Source organism: Colletotrichum paranaense, assembly GCF_030867605.1.
Source record: "Colletotrichum paranaense strain IMI 384185 chromosome Unknown Scaffold_3.1, whole genome shotgun sequence".
Lineage (NCBI taxonomy): Eukaryota > Fungi > Ascomycota > Sordariomycetes > Glomerellales > Glomerellaceae > Colletotrichum > Colletotrichum paranaense.
The window spans coordinates 1,139,748-1,161,872 of NW_026848961.1; the positions used below are offsets into that span (position 1 = coordinate 1,139,748).

Sequence of the window (22,125 nt, forward strand, 5' to 3'; positions counted from 1 at the left end):
GGCCATTGGCATGCTTATTCTCGTGTTAGCACTCCGCTCAATATGATGGAAACAAGGTTATTTCACAATCACAAAGTCATCTGAGCGCAGTCATCGCAAAGGAAATAAGCTCCAAAGTAGCGTCGCAAAGTCGGATGTTTCTGACAATAGTCTAGAATACTTATGGCAGTATACAGAAGGTTGTAAACGTTTCAATGCAACAAGCATGACATCACATGGATCTGCATCAATGGTTTGGTGGTCTTGTGGGGACGTCCAACCGCGTATCAGCACAGCTGACTGTGTTCAGGAATTTGCGGCATGGTCTGAAGCATTGATTCTCACAGCTGGACACACTGAACAGGATTCACGACGAAGACTTTATAGTAAAGTAGTTTGAAGAGATTGATATGTCGGGTATCGAATTAAGCATGCTACACACAGCGAGAATTCCTCCTCCACTTCCTGGTCTCGAATGCCTGCCCAAAACAAATCGTTTCGAAAAGTCGCATTCCGCAAGGTGAGAAGTAACGTGACAAAGTCCGAAGAATGGAACCGCCAGGAATTATGAAAAGAGGCCGTTGCTGTGTCGTTGTCGTAAAAAACAGTGGTGGAGGTTGGTGAGGTAAGGGGTAATAGGCCAACCCTGCAGAGCAGCATGCATCCTTGCAGCTGGCGCAGGAGGATCCCCCAGCATTGCCGGATGAGACGGAGAGCCAAGATCGCTGGAATGCCCGGCCACCGCCTACAGCGTCACACTCTTCGGGAAGGCGTGGTGACACATCCTTGAGAGTAGGTAGAGTTCATGTCGCTCCCGTTGCTGGATATCATCATGCCCTCTCGTGTAGGCGATTACGATCGGAGAAATGCAGCGACGATTCGCTTAGTACTTCAGAATGATGTACAGAGCGTGGATGATACCAGGGAGGTAACCTATTATTGTTAACTAGATTCACAGTGTCTGAAGAACTGTTAAGCTTACCAAGAATGGTCAACAGGATGTTGATGAAGAAGTCAGCGCCGCAGCCACGCTCGAGGAAGACACCGACGGGCGGGAGGATGACGGCAAGAATGATCTTGCAGATATCGGAGGCGGTGAAAGGCATGTTGATTGATGTGTTGGTGTTGTCAAACGGTGTGTTTATTTGTGTAGGATAGTTCGTGACGGGATCCTGAAGATCTGATGTGTGATGTCGAATGTAAGTTCGTTGGTTGATGAGGGGAGGGGATTCGAATGGTAAGTGGGCTGGGGAAGAGATGGTTATATAGCAGGAATGAGAGCAACTGCCAACTGGGAAGCCACAGCCCAGCGCAGGAAAAAATACAAAAAAAGGCAAGGACGAGCTCACAGTGATGTGATGTGGACTTGCATGGGCCACCCCTTCCCGCTCTCCTCCGTACCAACCTGACCTTACCTTACGGATACGTCTGACAAGGGACAAGCCAGTCGCAGGTGGTAGGCCAGTGAGGCCCGGCAGACATGTCTTCCCCCCCCAAAGTACCCAAGCGCAGCCTCCCAAGACGAGCCAACGAGCAACAAGAGCGTCTGGTCGTGCCGGGAAAGGCTTGGGGGTGTGGTATGAGAGAGGAGTTGCGTCATCGACTCATTCCCGGTTTGCTGCGGCAAGGAAAATAAGGCACAAGCGGCAGCACCAGCACATGGCCACACGAACTGCAAGCTCTGGGCCTCTGGCTAGGCCATTTACGCCTTGAGAGAAGAAGGAAAAGATGGGATGGCTCTTGCCGTGCGTTGCGGACAAGCCACACCTCCGCCCACTTTAGCAATGACCTTGTCTCTTTTTCCTCCTCTTCCTCTGCACTGCTGCAGGCTCTCCCCTCCTGCGCCTGCGGAAACAAGCACCCGAGCGGAGCAAATGGGAGCCCCTTACGACGTATCACTGGGACACACGGCATCTGGACCTTCCTGCTGCCTGTCATGCCTTTGTCGCTGCATCAGACCTCGCAGCGCACACTGCCAGGTTTCTCAGATCCCATTGACGAGGATTGGATGCCTGCTCTCAGCCTCCGAAGCTCGCTTCCACGGCAAACATTCGGTCCCCCTACGTCTTCGTCGTTATTTCCTCTCCGCGCTTTCACGATGTTCAATCGTCTTGGATCGCGGTGGCCTCGGTTTCCGATCTATCCTTACTAAATCGAGACCCATTGCGCGTCCCTCCATCCCTCTTGCCCAGACTTTTCCCGCCGTCATTGAGGGGCTCTGTGCGGTTAGCCCGACGTCCTTGAGTAACTTGTACAGCTAATTCCTGCTCAACTGCTATACTTGCTCCCTCATGTACCTCAGCACTGCGTGAACTCTTTTCGGTGGACGCGATAAAGGTGGGTGCTACGTCATCAACCGAGCCCTTGCTAGCGCCGCGCTGGTGGGGTCCGCTCTTCTTAATTTTGCTCTTTTTGCTCATGGCTCCACCTATCGTCATCCAGTCAAAACAGCTTCAAGCTGGTCAGGGGACATCCCCATGCACGCAAGCCTCAAGGTGCGCGTCATGAGCCACAAACGCCACACATCGGAAGCTGCTTCATGGGACAATAGTGACGACTCAGCCACAGATGCGTTCCAGGGTCTGCCTGTCTTGTCCATGTCGAGGCCCCCAACAACTCAAGAAGTCAAGGTTGATGCTATTCTTTTCTCCAGCGGACATCGGTCCGTCCGCGCTCGTCGCGGAGAAGGACGCAATGCACTGACGATCCAGGTGGTTCTTTTCCTCCGCCTAAGATTTCCTTTTCCTCGTTCGTCCTAATTCCCCTTCTTCTTATTCCTCCCAAACAACACAGGAAAACCTGTCAGTCTGTCTCACCAATGGAAACCCAAGGCCCCTCGTGACTTATGACGCAAGGGGCCCGGTCATGCCCGGCGGCAAAGAGGGCCAAGCCGGTTCGGCAGCTCCCAGGGCTAGGGAGGAGACGCGGCCTGTCTCCGCTCTGCAACGGGGAACTCAACGTGGGCGGCGAAAAGACGTCAAATCCTCGATATCGCCCTTGCTCCGAGCTCGTAGGGCTGGGCAAGACCGGCAGGCTTGCGGCAAGGCTAGCTGTGGCTGGTAACTGTGAGGTATGCCGCGACGAATGTTGCGTGCCTTGAACAATTAGGTATTGCGATTTCGTCGCAACCAACGCCACACTTGCGCACGCCTGAGGCTCAAGGGGCCGATGATGTAGTGTCACATTTGCGCGTCCGTTGACTTCCCAGGCCCGAGGCTATTATTAACATGTTTATTTCTTGTTTCGGCCGGGCCAAGCGACCTCATTGGCAATCGGCTCTGCTACTATACATCGGTTTCCCCACGAAAGCCGGGTCTGGCCAACAGTGAAGGACTAGCTCTCATAGGCAATCCTAGACTGCCAAACTGCCTAGACATGCACGTCTGAGGCTACTGCCCACCAGCCATTGTTGGTTCAGCATTGGACATGACACAACTGGCTTGGAGTGTATACCAAGGCAACGAGGTCCGTACTTTCGCTGAACATCTATTGGCGCCACCGGTGCCGTGTTTCCGCAAGCTATTCCAGCTACGATTTGTTAAAGAATGTTTTGTAGGGTGGACTTGGCTTTAAGCGTCATAGGAGTTCATTCGTCGTCGTGCGCCGAGGGAGCCATTTTCCTGCCAAACGCCAATGTGCCGCCAATCGTCTTGCCCAAGATGTATCCAGCGTAGAGGCCGCAGACAATAGTGACGGGCCACTTCTGCCACTCACGATCCCAGTCGAGCGGAATGGGCACCGCACCGAGCCACGCGCCCAACAGGCCTCCTACGAGACCGCCGTATGCCTCGTCCAACGGTGCCGCCGCACTGGCGAGAGCCGCCCAGGTGCTCGCATCGACTCCATGAACGTAGAAGAGCGGGAAGAGCGAGAGAATGGCGACGTTGGCGGAGCAGAGGAGGGTATGCGGTACATGCGTCAAAAAGGGGGCGCCGAAGAGGACGAGAACGACGTGGATGGCTGGCGTAACGAGGACAGCGAGGAGGAGGGAAAGGAATATAGCCTGAGGGGTTCCCGATAGTCAGCTATGGCCCTTCCTCGAATTGGCCGAATATTGTGACTTACAATGAAAATATTGGGCCCCGTGCTCTCAACCTTCTTCTTCTCGCCTGGCCGAGGCTTCCTCGACGGCCTCACGCTTTGCGATCCGGCTGCCGGCAGACTGACAAAGGCGTAGACGACCTGGATCGCGACGACGATGGGGAGCGAGTTTTGGAGGGTTCGCACGGGTCCGGTCACCAGGGAGCTGAACTGCGCGAGGAAGAGGCCGGAGATGAGCACCGGCTGGAGGTGTCGGACGACCTGCGCAGCAGGGCTCGCCAGGGCCTGGACAGGATGTAATACGTTGTCCTTTGGCTTGCCCGCGTCGGAGGCGGCTTTTGATGATGCTGGCGCTGACATTGTCACGGGGTCGACCAGTGGCATGGTGTGGGTAAGGAGGAGGATGGGGTGAGGCGATCGATTCGGTCGGGGTTCGGAGCCCAGTCTCCTGTCGTTTCGGTCAATGGCTGAGGCAAGATACGGGTTGAGTTCGTGAATGGGTACCCGGAAGGCCACGGCTCTGGAAAAATCCCGGAACGGACGCGTCGAGGCGCGGGCACCGTGCAGTCGGATCCGACCGGATCACATGACGATAAGATGCGGAGGGTCTGATAACGAACCCCAGATTGATCTACTGTCGTGCTTACCTAAGCAAGACACTTACTGCGTACAGTACACTGTTCCTCATGTTCACCTTGAGGAAACAGGTACTTGTGGAAAGGTACGTATCTGCGGTATGGTCTGCTCACAGAACACATGGTAACTGTCTCACGGTATGCCTTGTTTGGGTAATGACTGTTAATCTCAAAGTTGTGGTCTCTTCTTTTCGGGATCTGTAGGATACAAATCTGTCGATTCGGAAGCAAGGCAGCTGTCAACCTTTCCCCGGATTCTCCCTCGTCAGCGCACCCAGCCGGTCGGGGCCTGTGGTTCGATAGCTGAAGGAAATGGCGATCATGTCATTGGCACAGGATTCCTGGCCCCGCTTCTGTCCAATCAGCGCTCGTACTCGGTGCCTCCCGTCAGACCACATCACCCCATTAATGTTGGCAGTCGTCAGGAACCCACCTGAAAACGCACGATCGCCCAACGTCAGTTTTTTTTCGTTGGTTGCTAACAACGGCTGGAATCCAAACGGGCCCCCTCCAACTCGGGCTTTGCGAACCACGTTACCAAGCGCGGCGCTTGCCCCCTTTTCGCGGCTGCGCCTATTGGATGAGACATAGCTGTCATTCATGATTCACACCTCTTTTTGGTGCTGCAGAAATCCAAACCCTTGGCCCTGGCTTTTGGGGGGATCCGTTTACAAGATGGGATGGCATGATCTTGACCCAGCCCAGGTTAGAAGCCTCCAGGCACGGCAATCTTACGGGCAAAGATGCCCGCCCATCTGCCCACAATAGGCGTTTGCCGTTGGAAATCCCGGAGTCCTTTGTCAAGATTCACAGATCTTGTAGGTATGCGGGCTGGAGGCACAATCTTTTCCTTGGTATAAGATCCAAAGCAGCTTCCCGCCTGTCGTGTTCCCATTCCCGTTCTCATCATCATCACACATCAACAACACCAAACAAACTCTCCACTACATCTTCTGTACGAGGGTATTACATTTCACCTCACTCCTCTCCATCAAATCAATAGAAGTCTCTTGACTCAACACCAAAAAAAAAAGCCAACCCTCCAATCACCACTCAAAATGTCTCCCGCCTTCGCCGCCCGCAACGCTGCTCGCTTCGCTGTTCAGCGCAGACAGTTTACTCTCCTCCACAACATGCGCAACGTCGCCCGGTCCTTCGAGCCTCATCCCTTCCAGAGAATGTCGCAGACTGGTGTTCACGCCAAGCCTTACTACGGTGCCATGATTAAGAAGCGTGCCGTCACCGCAGCAATGTAAGAAGCCATCACAGCCTTAGCTACAGAAGAGATGACAGTGATTAACATTACACCAAACAGGTTCTTCCCCCTTGCTTTCGGCATCCTCGGCTGGCCCTACGCAAGCATGCTGCTTGTCGATGGCCACATGTAAACAGCCTTTTGGATAGTCGATCCACAACATGGGATAATTGGCAACAACGATACAGGAGTTGGAAGTTATATTTGGGAATTTGGGACATTCACGAGATACCAGTACATATCTCAAGCATCTGAAGGCGTTCTGGGGCTTCTTGGATACCTATAGCATCGGTAGAAGTCCGTACGGACCATGCATAATTTACTTTGTTCAAACTAAGAACCCACCTGAAATCCTCAGGTTTATTATCTTTGACCATGAGTAACATCGAGCTTGCCTACATGAATTTATTAGTACGATAAAAGTCATAAACTTTGTATCGTCCCATGTACTCTTGTCTGGACTTCACTTACAACCTTTCGAGAGACCCTGAGAGGCCCGTGCATGGAAGCTCCGAAGTGCGCTACTCCACCTTTGTCCTAGTCCCTCATTCGCGCCCATGCAGCTCCCCGGACTGCTACCGCGTCGTGTTGAAGCTGCCACTTTTAACCATTTTGACAACACTATCACCTCCAAAGGCGAGCAACTGCGACCACGACTCAACGAGAATACCTGACAAACAGGTACCAGGGACCTGCCAACAAGCTCGAGTGCGGCTTTCTGTTGACTGCCATCGAGCCACCAAGCATCGAATCGCCCCCACTTGCAGTCACCGCCCGACCAACAAACAAAGGGGTTCCGCCGCGAAAACGAACCGAAACGACCAGCAGCACGAGCATCGTGAGGGCTAAAAGGCTCGAGGTGTAGACAAACAATACCATTTTGTTATTGAAATTTCGGATGCATCTCACAAGATGACGGACTCGCTGCACAACGCGCCAATTGTCCTGGACAATGGCTCCGGTACAATCCGTGCCGGTTTCGCAGGCGACGACCTGCCCAAATGCTATTTCCCCTCGTTCGTCGGTCGGCCCAAGCATCTGAGAGTTCTCGCCGGCGCGCTCGAGGGCGAGGTCTTTATCGGACAGAAGGCGGCAACGGAGCTCAGAGGCCTGCTGAAGATCAGGTACCCGCTGGAGCACGGCATCGTCACGGACTGGGACGATATGGAAAAGATTTGGGAGTACGTCTACGGCGAAGGCCTCAAGACGCTCAGTGAAGAGGTTCGTTTGGCACAGCTTATGGCTTGTGCAATATGCGAGACGCACTATATCTGCTCTTGATACTAATGCCCACCTCAAGCATCCCGTCCTCTTGACCGAACCACCCCTCAACCCTCGCAGCAATCGCGACACAGCGGCTCAGATCCTCTTCGAGACCTTCAACGTCCCGGCACTGTACACATCAATCCAAGCCGTCCTATCATTATACGCTAGCGGCCGGACAACCGGTATCGTTCTTGACTCGGGTGATGGAGTGTCACACGCGGTGCCAGTTTACGAGGGTTTCGCCATGCCGAGCAGCATCAGGCGGATAGACGTGGCAGGACGCGATGTGACCGAGTACATGCAAATGCTGCTGCGGAAGAGCGGCTACGTCTTCCACACCAGCGCCGAGAAGGAGGTTGTGCGGCTCATCAAGGAGTCTGTAACTTATGTCGCTCACGACCCCAGGAAAGAGGAAAAGGAGTGGGCAAACAGGACAGATCCGGCCAAGGGCGTGGAATACGTTCTTCCGGACGGTCACAAGCTTAAAGTCAGTTTCTCGTTATGGAAGACGGCAAAGATAAGTGGGCTGACTATGTTTACAGATCGGTGCGGAACGATTCAGAGCACCCGAAATCCTCTTCGACCCAGAAATCATCGGCCTCGAGTACCCCGGTGTGCACCAAATTGTCGTTGATGCCATCAACAGGACGGATCTCGACCTGCGCAAGTCGCTCTACAGCAACATTGTACTCTCTGGCGGCAGCACGCTGACTAGGGGCTTCGGTGACCGTCTGTTGACGGAGCTGCAACGACTGGCCGTCAAGGACATGAGAATAAAGATTTTTGCGCCGCCAGAACGCAAGTACTCGACATGGATCGGTGGAAGTATTTTGGCTGGTCTCAGCACTTTCCGAAAGGTAGGTTACAATCTACTCGCCTACTCTTTCCCGTGGGCTCAATTCACTGCGGAATCTCGAGGCTAACCCCTTTTTACAACAGATGTGGGTGAGCATCGACGACTGGCATGAGAACCCGGAAATCATTCATACCAAGCTTACGTGAGACGGTTCTTGTTTTTAATTCATATCGATGAAACGGTTTCCAGATGGCGTTGATGGCCCCCCTCTCGACGTTTATAGATCTAGAGCTGTGTTCACCATCCTGTTGCGCCTTATGATTAGACACAAAAGGCGACAACTGGATGAGTAGATGGAGTTTAGATGTCATGGAAGTTGGAGCGAGAGAGAGTGGCGATTGGCTGGATTTGAGATTTACCTACCCTCAAAAGACATCGGCATTCGCGAAGCCATTGTCATAGGTGAAAGGCAGCATATGAGGTAATGGTCAGCTAGAAAGTTGAGAATGATACCCGAAGCTGTTGTCTCTTTTGATCACATATGCAAAGCGTACTTTTTGGCCATGCATTGCCGTACAATGCTATGCAGCCTGCCGCATGAGTTGGGGTCTAGTTGGTTGGTCGTTGTCAAATTACGTGACATGCGTCCGATGGAAACCGGAGGTTGCGTTGGTATCAATATATTCCTTTTTTCCTTTCGGGCCGTAACATTCTTTCTATTCGCAACCCTATTTCCGTGTCTCGCCAAAATAGCGTCAACAATCTCTTTTCTTGTGTCTTATCTATAACAGCTTATTGTCTCTTGGGCCCCCAAGCGTTTGCTACTCCCCAGTCACGTTGCGTGTTTCTGTCAGATGTCAGTCAGGATCGTCATGAGTTTGTGACGGATGAGTATATATCGATACCCTGGTTTGGCCGTTGTAAGTGGGTCACCGCGACGGTTCCATTCGAGTTTGTTGTTGGAGTTGGGGTCTAGAGATGAGACCTAGGTAGGTAACTGGCGCGTACATACAGTTGTATTCATACATGCAATGATACCGAACAGAGTTGTGATAAAATGATGTTAATTTCCTTGAGTTGGAGCGGGTGAGAGAAGGTGAGGGTTGTGGATGTGAGAGGAGGGATCGCTGCGGTTGGGTGGTCCACGGCGGTTAAGGTTAGTTCCACCCTGCCAGATTGAGGACGTGTTGGAGTGAGATGGAAGACTATGGATACGCAGTTTGAAGCGCAGGTTCAGGCTCGCCTACCATCTCCTCTCAAGGTTGGTTACTTGCTTGTTGGTCCTTGATAGTCCTCGCTCATTGAAACGTAATTAATACAAGACTGCTTCAACCATGACAGCCGGACTATTCTACAACTCAGCAGGCAGAGCCAGTGATATGAGTCGAAAACTAGAGAAGATTGCACCGTGAGAGTGAGCTGGTTCACTTTAATTACTGACCGGCATATGAGATCATGTCACATTACTGGCCAAAATTAGAGTCATTTGTGAAGATGTGAAACATTTGATATTCAAGAGGAAACCCATATATGGTCCCTCTCAGTACTATTTTGCTGAACAACCAGATGGGTGTATCTGGGGGTATTGTGTCCGCCGCGCTCGCTCTCATGCCATTCACCAGAAAATAGAAGCCATCCCGAGGCCACTCCCGCTATGTCCTTGATAATTCATTCCGTACGCGTGTGTGCTTTTTTTAGTTTCCGTAAAACGCCGTGCCCTTGTGATTATGAAAAAGAGGTGTGTAGATAGGTGCTCAGTTGGCCTTGGTGACCCGGCGCCAGAAGTTGCCGCCACGGTTCTTGAGGGACTTGAGCGAGGAAGTAGACGCAGACTCCTCCGAGTCGCCGCTGTGGACAGAAGAGGCGTCCGAGACGCGGCGAGTGACATTGCCAGCACCGCCGATACCGACGTGGCCGACGGCGGCGCGGTCGCGAACCTCCTGGCGGTCAAAGTCCTCGTCAAAGGTGCGGACGGGACGCTCGGGGGCTTCGTGGCGGTTGCCAGCGCCGCCGATGCCAGAGTAGAAGCGGCGGGTTGCGCCTCCGTTGCCGGCGGGGATGGGCGCGGGCTTGAGAGGGGTGGTGATGCCGGTGGCCGGGGTGAGGACCTGGGGTGCCTTGCGGATGTTGCCGAAGCCGCCTCTGCCTGAGTAGATGTATGTGTTTGGTGCCACGGTGGGGTGAGGCTCGGTGACGAAGATTTGGGAAGGCATCTTGGTGGATATGTGTGTTCTGTGTATGTAGTGTTTGGTTGTGGTGGTGGTGTTGAGCTTTGAGGTTTGGTGTGTGGTGGAAGTGGGTGTTAGTGGGATGGATGCCAACTGAAATGTCGTCTGAACTGTCAGATGAGGAGACTTGGGTAACCAGCCGATGATGTGTGAGATGTGTCTTGGATGTGTCAATGACGGGAAAGGGGATGCTCGTGAGAATAGCGAGAGGAGGCCAAGGTTATTATAGGTTTGTCCTTGGAAGAGTAAAAGGTGGTGGAGGGCTAGCCTCACAGACACACCAAAGCAGTGTCCTCCTGACAAGCAAAAGTTTCTCCCATACCCATGAGCTAAGTGACGGCGTTGCACTCGCAACGAACAAGGTGTGCTCTCTCACACTTGTGATGGAGTAGATACAATAGGTACGTAGCTACGTACTCTCGTGGAAGACTTTTTCTTTCTTTCTTAGTGTGAGAAGGAAAGAAAATAAAAAAATGAATAAAACCGGAGAGCCCACATTAGGCAAAGTTTTGTCAGAGAGGGCGGCTCTCGAGCAAGTCACAGAGTGAGGAGGAGGCGGAGAGATCTGAATGTGCAAAATTAGCATGGCCTCGAGGCCCCGAAACAACGGGAGCGGAGCTACGCTAGCTAGGCTGGGCCCAGGCTCATGGGTAGCTTGGACCTTGGCTTTCGCTTTTTGCCAGGTCAGGTTTGCTGTTGTTGACTTGTTGGAGCTGGTGTGGGGAGTGAGCAGAAGAAGACCATGCATGTCGTGATGCAGTGAATAAATGACAAGACAAGGTCAGATGTGTGTGAGACATGGGTCTTTGCCGGAGGCATGCTGCATATGCCGTATGCCTCTCTAGGTTGCTAGATCTTTTACCACCACCAACACACGCGCTCTGAGCTCTCTCTCACCCTGGTCGTATATCGCAAGCCGCTGGGCGGTGCATTTGAACCGTAACCGGACAGAAGAGCTCTCTCTGTTATCATCAATAAGCAAACATCATGATCCAAGTTTAGCTACTTTTGGTTGCACTCAATGATCTCACTGATAAGAGTCGTAGAAAAGCAACGAGTAACGCCCGTTGCGCTGTTTGTTATTCCTACGCAATCATTGTCAGGGCCCCCAAGGACCCCAAAGACCCTAATGACTGCGAAGAGCAAGAGGGCAGCTACAGGGCGAGCATCAATTCATCCGCCATGGCGGTGATTGATTTTTTTTCCCTCTCATCCTCTCCACTTCTTGGTGCCAGGTGGACCTCGTGACTCTTCAAAAAACTCCAGTTGTCAAATTCTCGCCATGAAAAGACGCCATTCTGGAGCAAACGATGGGGTAACGTTTTGCTAATAGATTACCGCTTTCGGCCGTAGCGCGACCTCGGGAGGGCCCACTGGCTGGTCACGACGCTCCTCTCTAAACAAACCTGAAGGGCTGGGAGCTGGGGAAAACGGGGCTAATGCAAGGAACGTGGAACGTGCTGGACGGAATTTCGCAGTGACTCTTGAGCTCTAGCAGAGTTTTATTTTTCTCCCCTCTCCTCCCTCTGTGACCTTCGTTTCTACTGCGTAGCGGCTCGGGAAAAGCTGATCCTGATCGCTGCTGGCATGTTTTGGCTTGGAAGGAGTGGATAGGACTGGACACTATTAGATCACCACCCACCCCCTCCCTGGCTAGGGCCAACAGCTTTGTCGACGACGTCAAGGAGTACTGCCCGCTTGTGCCATTACCGCCCCCGCCAACATGCCCTGTCGTCGACCACTCATCAGTTTCCTGGGGGTAATGGGAATCCGTTTGCCGCGTCTCTGAGTGTCAGCAGACCTTTTCTGAGCCCATGTCTGATGCCACGATCCTGTTGCAGGTTTGAAGGAAATTCCGTTGACGAAGCTCGTCTCGGTTTCGAGGCAAACGTGCTCGCTTGACAGCCTTCGGTTCGTTCGATAGTCTGGCGCCAGTCCACTTCCCCCCATTGACGTGAGTTCTTGGCTTAATTTCGCCTTGAGCTCAGTTTTGTTGCCGTCGAGGGCATGAAGCCACGATTCAGTCACGCATTCCTGCATTGCCTTGGATTCGACATCAAGGTACCGAGAGCCACACATTTTATTTGGAGATTGAATGCTCGGCAACCGAGTTGACAGTGAGATTTGAGTAACGTTGACGCACCGAGAAAGAAAGAATGGCTTGGAGGGAAATGAACCAACTTGGACTGCTGTATGTGAGGTTATTCAACTTCAGACTGCCAATTACACCCCGCATCTCCAACCAAAAACTGGACAGAAACGAGCTTTACGAAAACTCTCGATACACGGAGCGGCCCGCAAAGCTGTCATCCCATCTGATCCTCAGACTTTCAGGCTATCGAGAGAACACACTTTTGTCTCTACAATTTTACCTCCATCTCAGCTTGTGAAGTATTAAAGGGCCACCAGTTTTACCCTCCGTAGACACTCCTCCAAAAAAGCCACAAAGCCATCGTCAAGTTCGGCTTACACCAAGCCCAAGCCCAAGTCCTAGGCTTGAAAGGCAGTGAGACCGGCGCCCTCATCAAACCGTGGCGTCTTCATTACGTACAAAAAGCCAGACAAGAAGCTAAGAGCCCAGCACACTTTCCCCAGACGCCCGGCGAGCGCCATGATCCGCGCATCTTTCTTCCTCCACACATCAAATCTCTTTACCCCGCGTTTTCGCTGAACCTGGCTCCCTCCGGATGAGGCAAGCCCCGGTCCAGAGCTTGAGGAGGTGCCATCTGATCCGTTCAACCCGTGTGATCAAAAGTTCATTCCCCATCCCTTGCGGATGAGCAGGGGGGAAGAAAGGGGGTGGTAGGTAGTCAGGTAACGGTGCACTCTCTCAGGGCTGAGCGCCCGCAACAACGTGGTTGAAGTCCGTCGCTGCGGGAACATCTTTGTCTTGAGGAGGTTATGGGTGTCGTCGTTGCGCCCGGTGAAGAGAGTCGGCCGTTTCAACGTCGTGTTCGAAAATAAAAGCTTTGTGTTGTTGTATATCGACCTGTTGATCTTCAAATGTTATGATCTGCTTGCCACTCACCAAACAGAGCTCGCTATCTCAGCCATGACTATGGACTCAGCTGTTGACTTGCGTTTATTGTTGTTATTGTTTTGAAGCCTCTTGCAGTTCCTTGTCATCAATATACGTCTCACTGCAGCAAGGTTATTAGTTTGCTATCTATGATATTCGACTTACCTAGTCGCCGATTATTTGGATGAATAACAGTCTGCTGCCACCTCCGGTGACTATTCTCACATGGATCTTGACTTCCGGAGTATCCTATGGATGATCGCTCATGAGGATTCGCAGAACACAAGTAGCACTTCATATCACATCCCCCAGTTAGACCAGAGGTTTCACCTATCTGAGATAATTATAGTGGAAGAGCCCTGCTACCTCGTCTAGGACATGTCTTGCGAACATCACGGCCCCAAAAAAGACGATGGACTTGTCGTTCAGCGGGTTAAAAGGCCTTCACCAAATCGTCAAAAGTGCCAGACCACCGCCCACGAGTTGAAATTTCGGTCTGCATGTCTGCTTTTCTCAGAGGCGCATTCCCAACATCATGCACTCGAGGCAGAGAAAGGTGGCCTTCAAAAAGAGGGACTACCTATGCATGCTTAAGTAACTTCGCTTACGCCAAGACGAATCAAGTCAACCACCCAAAGGACTGGCATCTGTCCCAGAATATTTCCATATTCGTACGATAAGACGTTATAGGAAAGTCGCGGAAGATGAACTGCGCAATCTGCTCCGACCTCGGTGCGGATGAGGTCAAGGGCCAGAAGCTCGCCGCGAATCAGCGCATGGCCAAGTTCATCGAGCTTCACGACCTCCAGCGATCCGCAACGAACACATCATGCCAGTCCTGCCAGCTCCTCTGGGCTGCGCTACGTCTGCGCAAGGAGAATCTAGATGAGCCCAGCGGCAAGGATGTATCTGGACTGTTGCAGATGCGCTTTGCACCGGGTGCGTCGCTCCAGATTTCCGTGTCTGGTTGGGGAGAAGATAATATTGCTCTAGAGCTCTTCTCGCGACGAGGTTAGACCAGTTTCCATTGCGTTGAAAATCACCACTCGAATATTTCTCGTTCAAACCCGCTCAAAATATAAACAGACGATCATGGCGCATGCCATCCGACCATCGGTCCGGCCCAGGAAGTAGAGAGCCACTCTTCCTCCCCAGCCAGTCTCACTCTAGCATCATCATGGCTTCAGGACTGCCTCGCAAATCACCCGTCCTGCAGGCAACCAGCATTAGCCTCGACTCTACCGACCCGTGTGATCGACGTCGGCATCAATGACCACGCCGTGCCGTGCCTCGTCGAGTCCCGCGGAGCCTCCGGCGCATACGCAGCATTAAGCTACTGCTGGGGCGACCCGGCCTCCCACCCGGCCTTCAAGACGACGCTCCTCAACTTCGCCGCGCATCAAGACGCCATGCCGTGCGCCGACATGCCTCCGACCCTGCGGGACGCCGTCGCCATCACAAGAAACCTCGGACTGCGGTACCTATGGATCGACGCCCTCTGCATCATCCAAGGCGACGCCCAAGACTGGGCCCGGGAGGCGGGCCGCATGTGCGAAGTCTACTCCAACGCAACGGTCACCATCTCCGTAGACCACGCGGACGGGAGCAGCGTCGGCGTCTTTGCACCCCAGGCCTTTGGCGCCCCGCCGCAGCGTCTCGACGAGCTCGGGGACGCCGTGCGGCCGGTCTACGTCCGCGACGAGCTCAAGAGGAAACATAACGACATCACCGTCCTGCTCCGGACGGTCGAGGTGGAGGGCGCGCACGGAGAGCCCATCAATAAGCGCGCCTGGACGCTCCAGGAGGCGATCCTGTCCAACAGGACGCTGCACTACACGACCAACGAGCTCGTCTGGGAGTGTAACACGTCGCGCTCATGCGCCTGCCGCCGCGATCAGCCCGTCGAGCTGGACGAGGAGTCGGTGCGGTGTTTCCGCTCGCCGGAGCTGTTTCGAGCGCTGTCGTCAGCGGAGAGGGCGTATCTGCAGTGGCGGCAGGTCGTTCAGCTCTTCTCGGAGCGGTCCATCAGTTTTGACGCGGATCGGCTGCCGGCGCTGTCTGGGATGGCGAAGCAGTTCCGGATGATGCATGAGGATGTGTACGGCAGTGGACGAGAAGGACACGAGAAGCAACGGAACAGATATATCGCCGGCTTGTGGGAGGGCGATTTCGCGACGCAGTTGCTCTGGACGGCGGATGACGACTACTGGCGCAACCCCGAGACAGTCTCGCGGAGGCCTGGGAAGTGGAGGGCGCCGAGCTGGAGCTGGGCGGCCATTGAGGGGCCCATCATGTTCCATCCCATGTCGCACTTCAAAGGTGACTTGAAGGTGTTGGATGTTCAGGTAGAACCTCTCATGACGGAGGATATCTACGGTCAAGTTTGCGAGGGAGCCAAGATCGTGGTTCGGGGGGCCATAGTACACAACCTTGAGATTGCAACTACACAGATACGGGACGGGGATTCAATGATGGGGTTTACGGAAGGCGTCAGATACGACCTCGTGGATGCGGGAGCGAACAGATACACCATGATCTGCGACTATGCAGGCTCTGTTGCCCGTAATCAGCAATACTCCTGTCTGCTCGTGGGAAAGACATGGAACAAGGGCGATGCCCATCCGTATCACGGCTTCATCGTCCTCGAGAGGATAGAAGCTGGGACTGACATATTCAAGCGGGTTGGCGTGTCGTTCCGAGCAGGGGCTTTGAAAAACACGAACGAGATGAAGCTATTCAACGGCGTGGCCCGCGAGGTAATCACTCTTCTCTGAAAGCGTCGATATCCAGATGGATGAAGTAAAAAAAGAAGCTTTTGATAGATAAAGTCGCCCCACTGGGCAAAAGATTGGACGATCAGGGGATTGAACCCTGGGCCTCCCGCAGACGCTAAAGGAATGCAAAGCGGGCGCTCTACCACTGAGCTAAACGCCCGGTATTAACCGAAAGCATCTCGGCGCTGGCAAATTGTTCACGGACTCGGATCTATGAAGGCTTGAGTACTTGTTTGCCCAGCGCATCTCGAAGTGTTGGCATTGATCCTCTGTGCAAGCCTGTTAAATATATAGGAAACTCCTCGTGAGGCAGACCGGCAACATACGGATTATTATTCCCTTAGCGCGGAAAGGGCAAGGTTTTTTTTTTTAATTTTTCCCGGGAGCGGCTATTTCTCCGTGTGAGTAAACAGTAATTGGATAACGAAGACTTCATCGACCCAGGATGAAGTTACTTAGCTGAGGAGGTTTTGGGGCGGGGTAATTTCACATCATGAGAGTTTGGCATCCCGTAGAGGTGACGTTGATATCATATACCCTGCGAGCGAGGAAAGCCAGTAATTGACGCAAGTGTTACACTGTGACGAATCTGGGCACATCATCTGGGTTGTCTGGGGGTTCTCCTCCACAATCAAAGATGGCCAACAGCAGAGAGGAGACTGCTCAAGCACGAGGCTCTGATCGAAGCAGTCACATAATACTAATGATCACAAGCATCGTCGTAGGTACCCCAAGCATAAGACCACGTAGTACGCTGGCCGGTCACATGAAAGTGGCCCCAGCAGAAAGCCGATTCTCAAATCATCTTCTCTTTTGTGATACACGCCTTGGCTGCTCTAAAATATCCCGGAAATGGAGAATGACGCTGCGGGATACATACAATCGTCGGAAATTTTTGTCTTCACCTCTTTTCGCCTTTTGTAAAAAACCACAAGACCCATACAAGAAAAAAGACAGAGAACAGAAAGCCCCCGCAAGGAAAACAGAAAAACATACTCTTAAGCCTGGTTACGCTTGGCAAGCATGCTCAGAGCGCTACCCGCGAGGATGAATCCAGCCTGGTCCTTGGTAACAGCGTGGGCGGTGGGGATCAACACCTCAGAGCCGTCCTTCTTCTTGACAAGCAGTTGCACCTTGCCCTGCCCGCCGTTCTGGAGCATCTCGTACAAACCGACGGTGCTGACCTCGTCGCACGCCGCAATCTTGTCGTAGTCGGCCTCGTTCTCAAACGTCAGGGGCACGACGCCCTGCTTCTTCAGGTTGGTCTCGTGGATGCGCGCAAATGACTTTGTCAGCACGACGCGAGCGCCGAGGTACCGCGGCTGCAGGGCGGCGTGCTCGCGCGCGCTGCCCTCGCCGTAGTTGTGCTCCGCGACGACGAGCCACTCCTGTCCGCGCTCCTTCCACAGCTGCGCGAGCTCGGGAATGGTGTGCTTGGAGCCGTCGACGTCGTAGGCGGCGTTGACCTCGCCCGTCTCCTTGTTCACGGCCGTGTTGAGCGTGTTTGTGCTGATGTTGGGCAGGTGACCCTTGTACTTGAGCCAGGGGCCCGCGGCCGAGATGGTGTCGGTAGTGCACTTTCCGGTGACCTTGACGAGGACCTTGAGGCCGCTTAGGTCGCTCTCGGGGAAGGGCGCAAAGGGCTCGAGGAAGGCGAGACGCTCCGAGGTCGGGGCGATGGCGATCTTGACGTCGGCATTGGGCTCATCGGGCGAGATGGACTGGAGGGACGCGACGCCGGACTCGAAGGGGGTTTTGGGGTTCTCCAGGCCGCGGGGAGCCTCGAACTTGAACTCCTTTCCGTCGGGGGTCTGCAACTTGTCCGTCATGGGGTTGAAGGTGGTCGCACCGGCGTAGGCCATAGCAGTGACGATCTCAGGGGAGGCGAGGAAGTTCATGGTGCCGGGGTTGCCGTCGTTGCGGCCCTTGAAGTTACGGTTGTACGAGGTCAGGATGGCGTTCAGCTGGCCCTTGGGGATGTCGTCCTGACGCTTCCACTGGCCGATGCATGGGCCGCAAGCATTGGAGAGAACGATACCTCCAGCACCCTCTAGAGTCTTCAGAGTACCATCGCGCTCGAGAGTAGCGCGAATCTGCTCGCTTCCAGGGGTGATGTAGAATGGTGCCTTGGGCTTCAAGCCAGCCTTCTCGGCCTGCTTGACCATGCTCTCGACCTTGGTCATGTCCTCGTAGGAGCTGTTGGTGCAGCTGCCAATAAGACCGGCGGACAAAACTTCAGGCCATTGCTCAGTCTGAATGGTCTCCTTGAAAGCGGACAAGGGGGTAGCCAGGTCGGGGGTAAAGGGGCCGTTGATGTGGGGCTCGAGCTCAGAAAGGTTGATCTCAATGACCTGGTCATAGTGGGCATCCTCGTCAGCTCTGAAGTTGAAGGCTGACCACTTCTTGTATGCGTCCAGCGCCTTGTGTTCGGCCTGTCTGCGGGTTTGAAGGAGGTAGCGTTCAGAGGCGGCCGTGTAGGGGAAGATGGAGGTTGTAGCGCCGACTTCGGCACCCATGTTGCAAATGGTGGCCATTCCGGTAGCGCTAAGAGTCTCAACGCCCTCGCCGAAATACTCAACGATAAATCCGGTTCCGCCGCGCACAGTCAACTTGCCGGCCAAGTTGAGAATAACGTCCTTGGGGGACACCCAGTCATTGAGCTTGCCGGTCAGCTTGACTCCGAGCACACGAGGAGCCTTCAGCTCCCAAGGAGCACCGACAAGCGCCTCCACGGCATCGGCACCACCAACTCCGATAGTAATAGTAGAAAGGCCACCAGCGTTAGGGCTGTGGCTGTCGGTTCCCAACATCATGATACCGGGAAGAGCGTAGACCTCCAAAACCGTCTGGTGAATAATGCCTGCACCAGGGGGCCAGAAATCCATGCCATACTTGCGTCCGGCAGACTCGAGGAAGTCGAACACCTCCTTGTTCACGCTGATGCCGTCCGTCAAATCGCTCTCGGCGCCCTTGGATCCCACAATCAAGTGGTCACAGTGGATGCTGGCAGGAATCGCAGGCTTCGCAAGGTTGCAGGACATGAACTGCAGCAGCGCCATCTGTGCCGATGCATCTTGCATGTTGACTCGGTCTGGGTTCAGCTTGAGGTTGGCACTGCCGCGGATATTGCGTCCATTGTCCGTGTTCGTAAGGAGCGAGTCCTCGACGTTGTCCAGATGACTGTACAGGATCTTCTCGGCGAGGGTGAGGCGCTGCTGTCCGAGGACATGGCGGACCTTGAGGAGGTTGTCGTGAAGTCTGCGGTACGTGTCGGGCTTGATAGACTTGGGGAGCAGCTTGCGCATCTCAGCATCTTGCTGCTCAACGTCCTGAGCGGTCGCGAATGTCCTCCTAATCGGCAGGCTCGAGGATGCGGAAAGGCATGGTCGCGTGCGAGTCAGAAGCCGCTACAACCTCGTCAGTTTCTCTTCTCTCTTCTCACTGATTGAAGTACAGTTATTCCTCACCCTCGCGGCGCCTCCTGATCGACTGGCAAGCTCAATTGGTGCCATCGTCACTGAGCACCTCTCACAGGTTACTGTGAGTCGAACTTGGTGGCGGGGTGTGATGTGGAATTTTTTGGGTTGACTGTTGGCGACATCGGCACGTAAGATCCAATTGGAAAGACTCAATTGAAAAGCCGGTGCACGAGTCCGGGGGAAGTTGCACCTAGTGGAGGTCATAGGCCCAATCCCTGCTCTGCCGGCTTCGCTCCGAAAACTACACCGGGAATAGCTGCGCCGAGGTAATGCCCCTGCACAGTCAACCTGCACGGTCAACCCAGACGGTCCAGCTCAGAGCCGCTTCGCCGAGGTGCTCACTTTCAGTGGAAAAGTCACCAACAAAAGGTAAGCTCAATATGAACTTGTGGCCTATCAACCGTTCTACTGGCTGAATTTCAGACGGTAAAAACTATGCAAAGAAACAATTTCCCCTATCCCAGATGCTTATCTATACACAATCCCTGAACTCCTATGTCACTATGTTCCCATCTGTCGATGCCCCCATGGTGCTGCTCTACTGATCGTACTCTGAGCTCTTCGTGCCAATAAAACCCTCGTTTCTCTCTCTTCTCCGCCGGCCCACGACTTCCTTGTACCACTCGGTGAGGGTATAACCCCAGTGGCCGGCAACCAGAACACCGCTGATAACGTTGACAATCTTCATCAAGAACTGGAGGAAGCCGTCTCTGGACTCTTCCACGGATAGCAGGATGGGCTCAATGTCGTACTTGAAGAAGATACCGGGAATATTGTGGTCATCGGTCTCCTTGCTCTGTTCTGTAACGGCATACTGGTTTGTGGAAATGAGGTTGGACGACGAGTGGCCGACAGAGTAGACGGTGGGAACCACGGACAAGTAGTACTGGAACTTGTGGAAGTTGATCCTGGCGAGGTTGACCGTGCGATCCAGGGGATTCACAAGCGAGGGGTAGAATGGACCGAAGGACATCTCCGAAATGATGTGTGAGAAGTTGAAAGCTGAGTGAAAGTGTAAGCCAACGCGTCAGGACTGAAGCCCAGGATGATCTACTTACCGGCATGATCCAAATGCTCCCCAAACTCCATGTAGCCGTGGCCTCTGGCGGTGATGTGGAAGTCACCCTGCACTCTGTTTACATCGAGGTTGCCGTAGATGCGGCAGCTGTCGCCGTCGCCCCAGAGCCTGGGTGTCTTGGCCCATTTGGCCCTCTTCTTGCTGAGCGACACGATGTCGTGGACGTGCTCCTCCCCGAAACCCTCCTCCTCCTGCCAGCCGGCGCCGGTGTCAATCTTGCCCTTGCTGTCTCTCCCCAAGCGGTGGATTCCCTTGCTGTCCACCCACTGAGACCAGTTGGTCTTGTCGCGCTTGAGCATGCTGCTTGCGAGAATACGATCACCCGCCGCATCTTGAACGTTGATGTGAAGGTCATCGCAGTGCATGCGCACGACAATATCCATGTTGATCTGCATCTCGTGCAGCACACCCTTCTCGACGGCAAAAGTGTGCGTTTCGGTACCACGCCACCAGCGACTAAGTTCAGACCAGAAAAGGAAGACTGATATGACCGTCATCGCGACAGTCCATTTTCCACCGCCAGCTGTGCGCGTCACATACTGTGGTTTCGCCTTGGCTAAGGAGACAGGGCTGTTAGCACATGGCTATTCTGGCAATCATTCCCGCCACGTTGAAAGGCAGCGGCATTGAAAATGAGGCTTGTATCTGGAAAATTGGCAACTTACGAAAGGCATCGAAAGCGCTGACGATGTTCCCCTTCGCCCCAAAGGCGTCGTCGTCCAGGTGCTGCTTCTCGTCCCAGCCGTTCATCATGACGGTCTCAGATGACGTAGATCGAAAAATTGTTCAGAACCAGTGATGTTGCCAGCAAAGAACAGTCGTCAAGTCTTCGGCAGTTCGTGGTCGGGCACTCGAGTTCGTCGCTGATGAAGCTGGTCGTGTAGCCAGTAACGGTTCCTCGATGCGAATCCTTTCGGCTTGATGCAAATGCTCGCCGTTAAAACTTAGTTCCGCTACCGCATGCCTCGTTTCCGGAACCTCAATTGTAAAGGAAAGTCGTCAGTGTCGAAAAAGAACGATATTGTCGAGAATTGGCTTCGCGCAAGTTGGTCAGACCTCTCGGCGCAACTCGTGAAGTGGGAGAGCCTACTGCAGAAAGTCTTAAGGACACTCTATCCAAAAGTTGTCCGCAGTTCGGGCCCCCTGTCCAGGGGTCCTAGAATGATTGGTGCTGGTAACAGCGCTGGTGGGCTAGGAGGGGCGTGTGCATTGGATCTTGTAACAGGGGTGCGGTTACTTGCACATGCGGAGACATTGCACTGAATAGCGGGCAAGACCAACTGGTCATGATAAGATGCACATCGCCATTTACGTGGTTCACTGGTGATTCTTAAAGCAGATTTGTTATTCGAAAAAGCTGTTAAAGCTACGGTTCATTGCTTCCTAAAACCTACAAGTACCAATCTGTAATCTGTCATGAAGAATCATGAAACGAGCGTCGCCTCGACCTAAACTGAAAGATGAGTTGCCAGTAGCTCGCGTTTTCCGCTATTGAGAAGGCCTGCCGGCTTTGCTTATGCCACCTCCAGCTACCGGTTCACTCTCTTAAAACCAGGTTCCAAATGAAATCAAATA

At 53.6% G+C, this 22,125-nt stretch overlaps 10 protein-coding genes across 10 annotated transcripts; 4 read left to right on the top strand and 6 right to left on the bottom strand.

Annotated features, from left to right (window-relative positions):
* Nucleotides 1–862: 862 nt before the first annotated feature.
* Nucleotides 863–1,085, bottom strand: CPAR01_03925 (plasma membrane proteolipid 3; the record flags this gene model as incomplete). The annotated part of the gene is made up of 2 exons (XM_060488209.1): nt 863–912; nt 962–1,085. The coding sequence occupies 2 exons, from the start codon at nt 1,083–1,085 to the stop codon at nt 863–865; spliced, it is 174 nt and encodes a 57-aa protein (XP_060352415.1).
* A 768-nt stretch (nt 1,086–1,853) lies between these two features.
* Nucleotides 1,854–3,409, top strand: CPAR01_03926 (uncharacterized protein; the record flags this gene model as incomplete). The annotated part of the gene is made up of 4 exons (XM_060488210.1): nt 1,854–2,223; nt 2,422–2,727; nt 2,994–3,049; nt 3,353–3,409. 4 exons carry the CDS (start codon nt 1,854–1,856, stop codon nt 3,407–3,409), a joined length of 789 nt encoding a protein of 262 aa, XP_060352416.1.
* Nucleotides 3,410–3,565: 156 nt separating this feature from the next.
* On the bottom strand, nt 3,566–4,404 carry CPAR01_03927 (GPI biosynthesis protein family Pig-F; the record flags this gene model as incomplete). Its single annotated transcript, XM_060488211.1, has 2 exons — nt 3,566–3,982; nt 4,045–4,404. 2 exons carry the CDS (start codon nt 4,402–4,404, stop codon nt 3,566–3,568), a joined length of 777 nt encoding a protein of 258 aa, XP_060352417.1.
* Nucleotides 4,405–5,713: 1,309 nt separating this feature from the next.
* CPAR01_03928 (uncharacterized protein) lies at nt 5,714–6,043 on the top strand (the record flags this gene model as incomplete). The annotated part of the gene is made up of 2 exons (XM_060488212.1): nt 5,714–5,907; nt 5,971–6,043. The coding sequence occupies 2 exons, from the start codon at nt 5,714–5,716 to the stop codon at nt 6,041–6,043; spliced, it is 267 nt and encodes an 88-aa protein (XP_060352418.1).
* Nucleotides 6,044–6,822: 779 nt separating this feature from the next.
* CPAR01_03929 (actin) lies at nt 6,823–8,178 on the top strand (the record flags this gene model as incomplete). The annotated part of the gene is made up of 4 exons (XM_060488213.1): nt 6,823–7,131; nt 7,211–7,663; nt 7,719–8,033; nt 8,116–8,178. 4 exons carry the CDS (start codon nt 6,823–6,825, stop codon nt 8,176–8,178), a joined length of 1,140 nt encoding a protein of 379 aa, XP_060352419.1.
* Nucleotides 8,179–9,726: 1,548 nt separating this feature from the next.
* On the bottom strand, nt 9,727–10,185 carry CPAR01_03930 (uncharacterized protein; the record flags this gene model as incomplete). The annotated part of the gene is made up of 1 exon (XM_060488214.1): nt 9,727–10,185. One exon carries the CDS (start codon nt 10,183–10,185, stop codon nt 9,727–9,729), a length of 459 nt encoding a protein of 152 aa, XP_060352420.1.
* Nucleotides 10,186–12,948: 2,763 nt separating this feature from the next.
* CPAR01_03931 (uncharacterized protein) lies at nt 12,949–13,254 on the bottom strand (the record flags this gene model as incomplete). Its single annotated transcript, XM_060488215.1, has 2 exons — nt 12,949–13,168; nt 13,229–13,254. The coding sequence occupies 2 exons, from the start codon at nt 13,252–13,254 to the stop codon at nt 12,949–12,951; spliced, it is 246 nt and encodes an 81-aa protein (XP_060352421.1).
* Nucleotides 13,255–13,923: 669 nt separating this feature from the next.
* CPAR01_03932 (heterokaryon incompatibility protein) lies at nt 13,924–15,993 on the top strand (the record flags this gene model as incomplete). The annotated part of the gene is made up of 2 exons (XM_060488216.1): nt 13,924–14,230; nt 14,306–15,993. 2 exons carry the CDS (start codon nt 13,924–13,926, stop codon nt 15,991–15,993), a joined length of 1,995 nt encoding a protein of 664 aa, XP_060352422.1.
* Nucleotides 15,994–16,991: 998 nt separating this feature from the next.
* Nucleotides 16,992–19,505, bottom strand: CPAR01_03933 (aconitate hydratase; the record flags this gene model as incomplete). Its single annotated transcript, XM_060488217.1, has 2 exons — nt 16,992–19,400; nt 19,461–19,505. The coding sequence occupies 2 exons, from the start codon at nt 19,503–19,505 to the stop codon at nt 16,992–16,994; spliced, it is 2,454 nt and encodes an 817-aa protein (XP_060352423.1).
* A 505-nt stretch (nt 19,506–20,010) lies between these two features.
* Nucleotides 20,011–21,303, bottom strand: CPAR01_03934 (uncharacterized protein; the record flags this gene model as incomplete). Its single annotated transcript, XM_060488218.1, has 3 exons — nt 20,011–20,474; nt 20,531–21,106; nt 21,216–21,303. 3 exons carry the CDS (start codon nt 21,301–21,303, stop codon nt 20,011–20,013), a joined length of 1,128 nt encoding a protein of 375 aa, XP_060352424.1.
* Nucleotides 21,304–22,125: the final 822 nt, after the last annotated feature.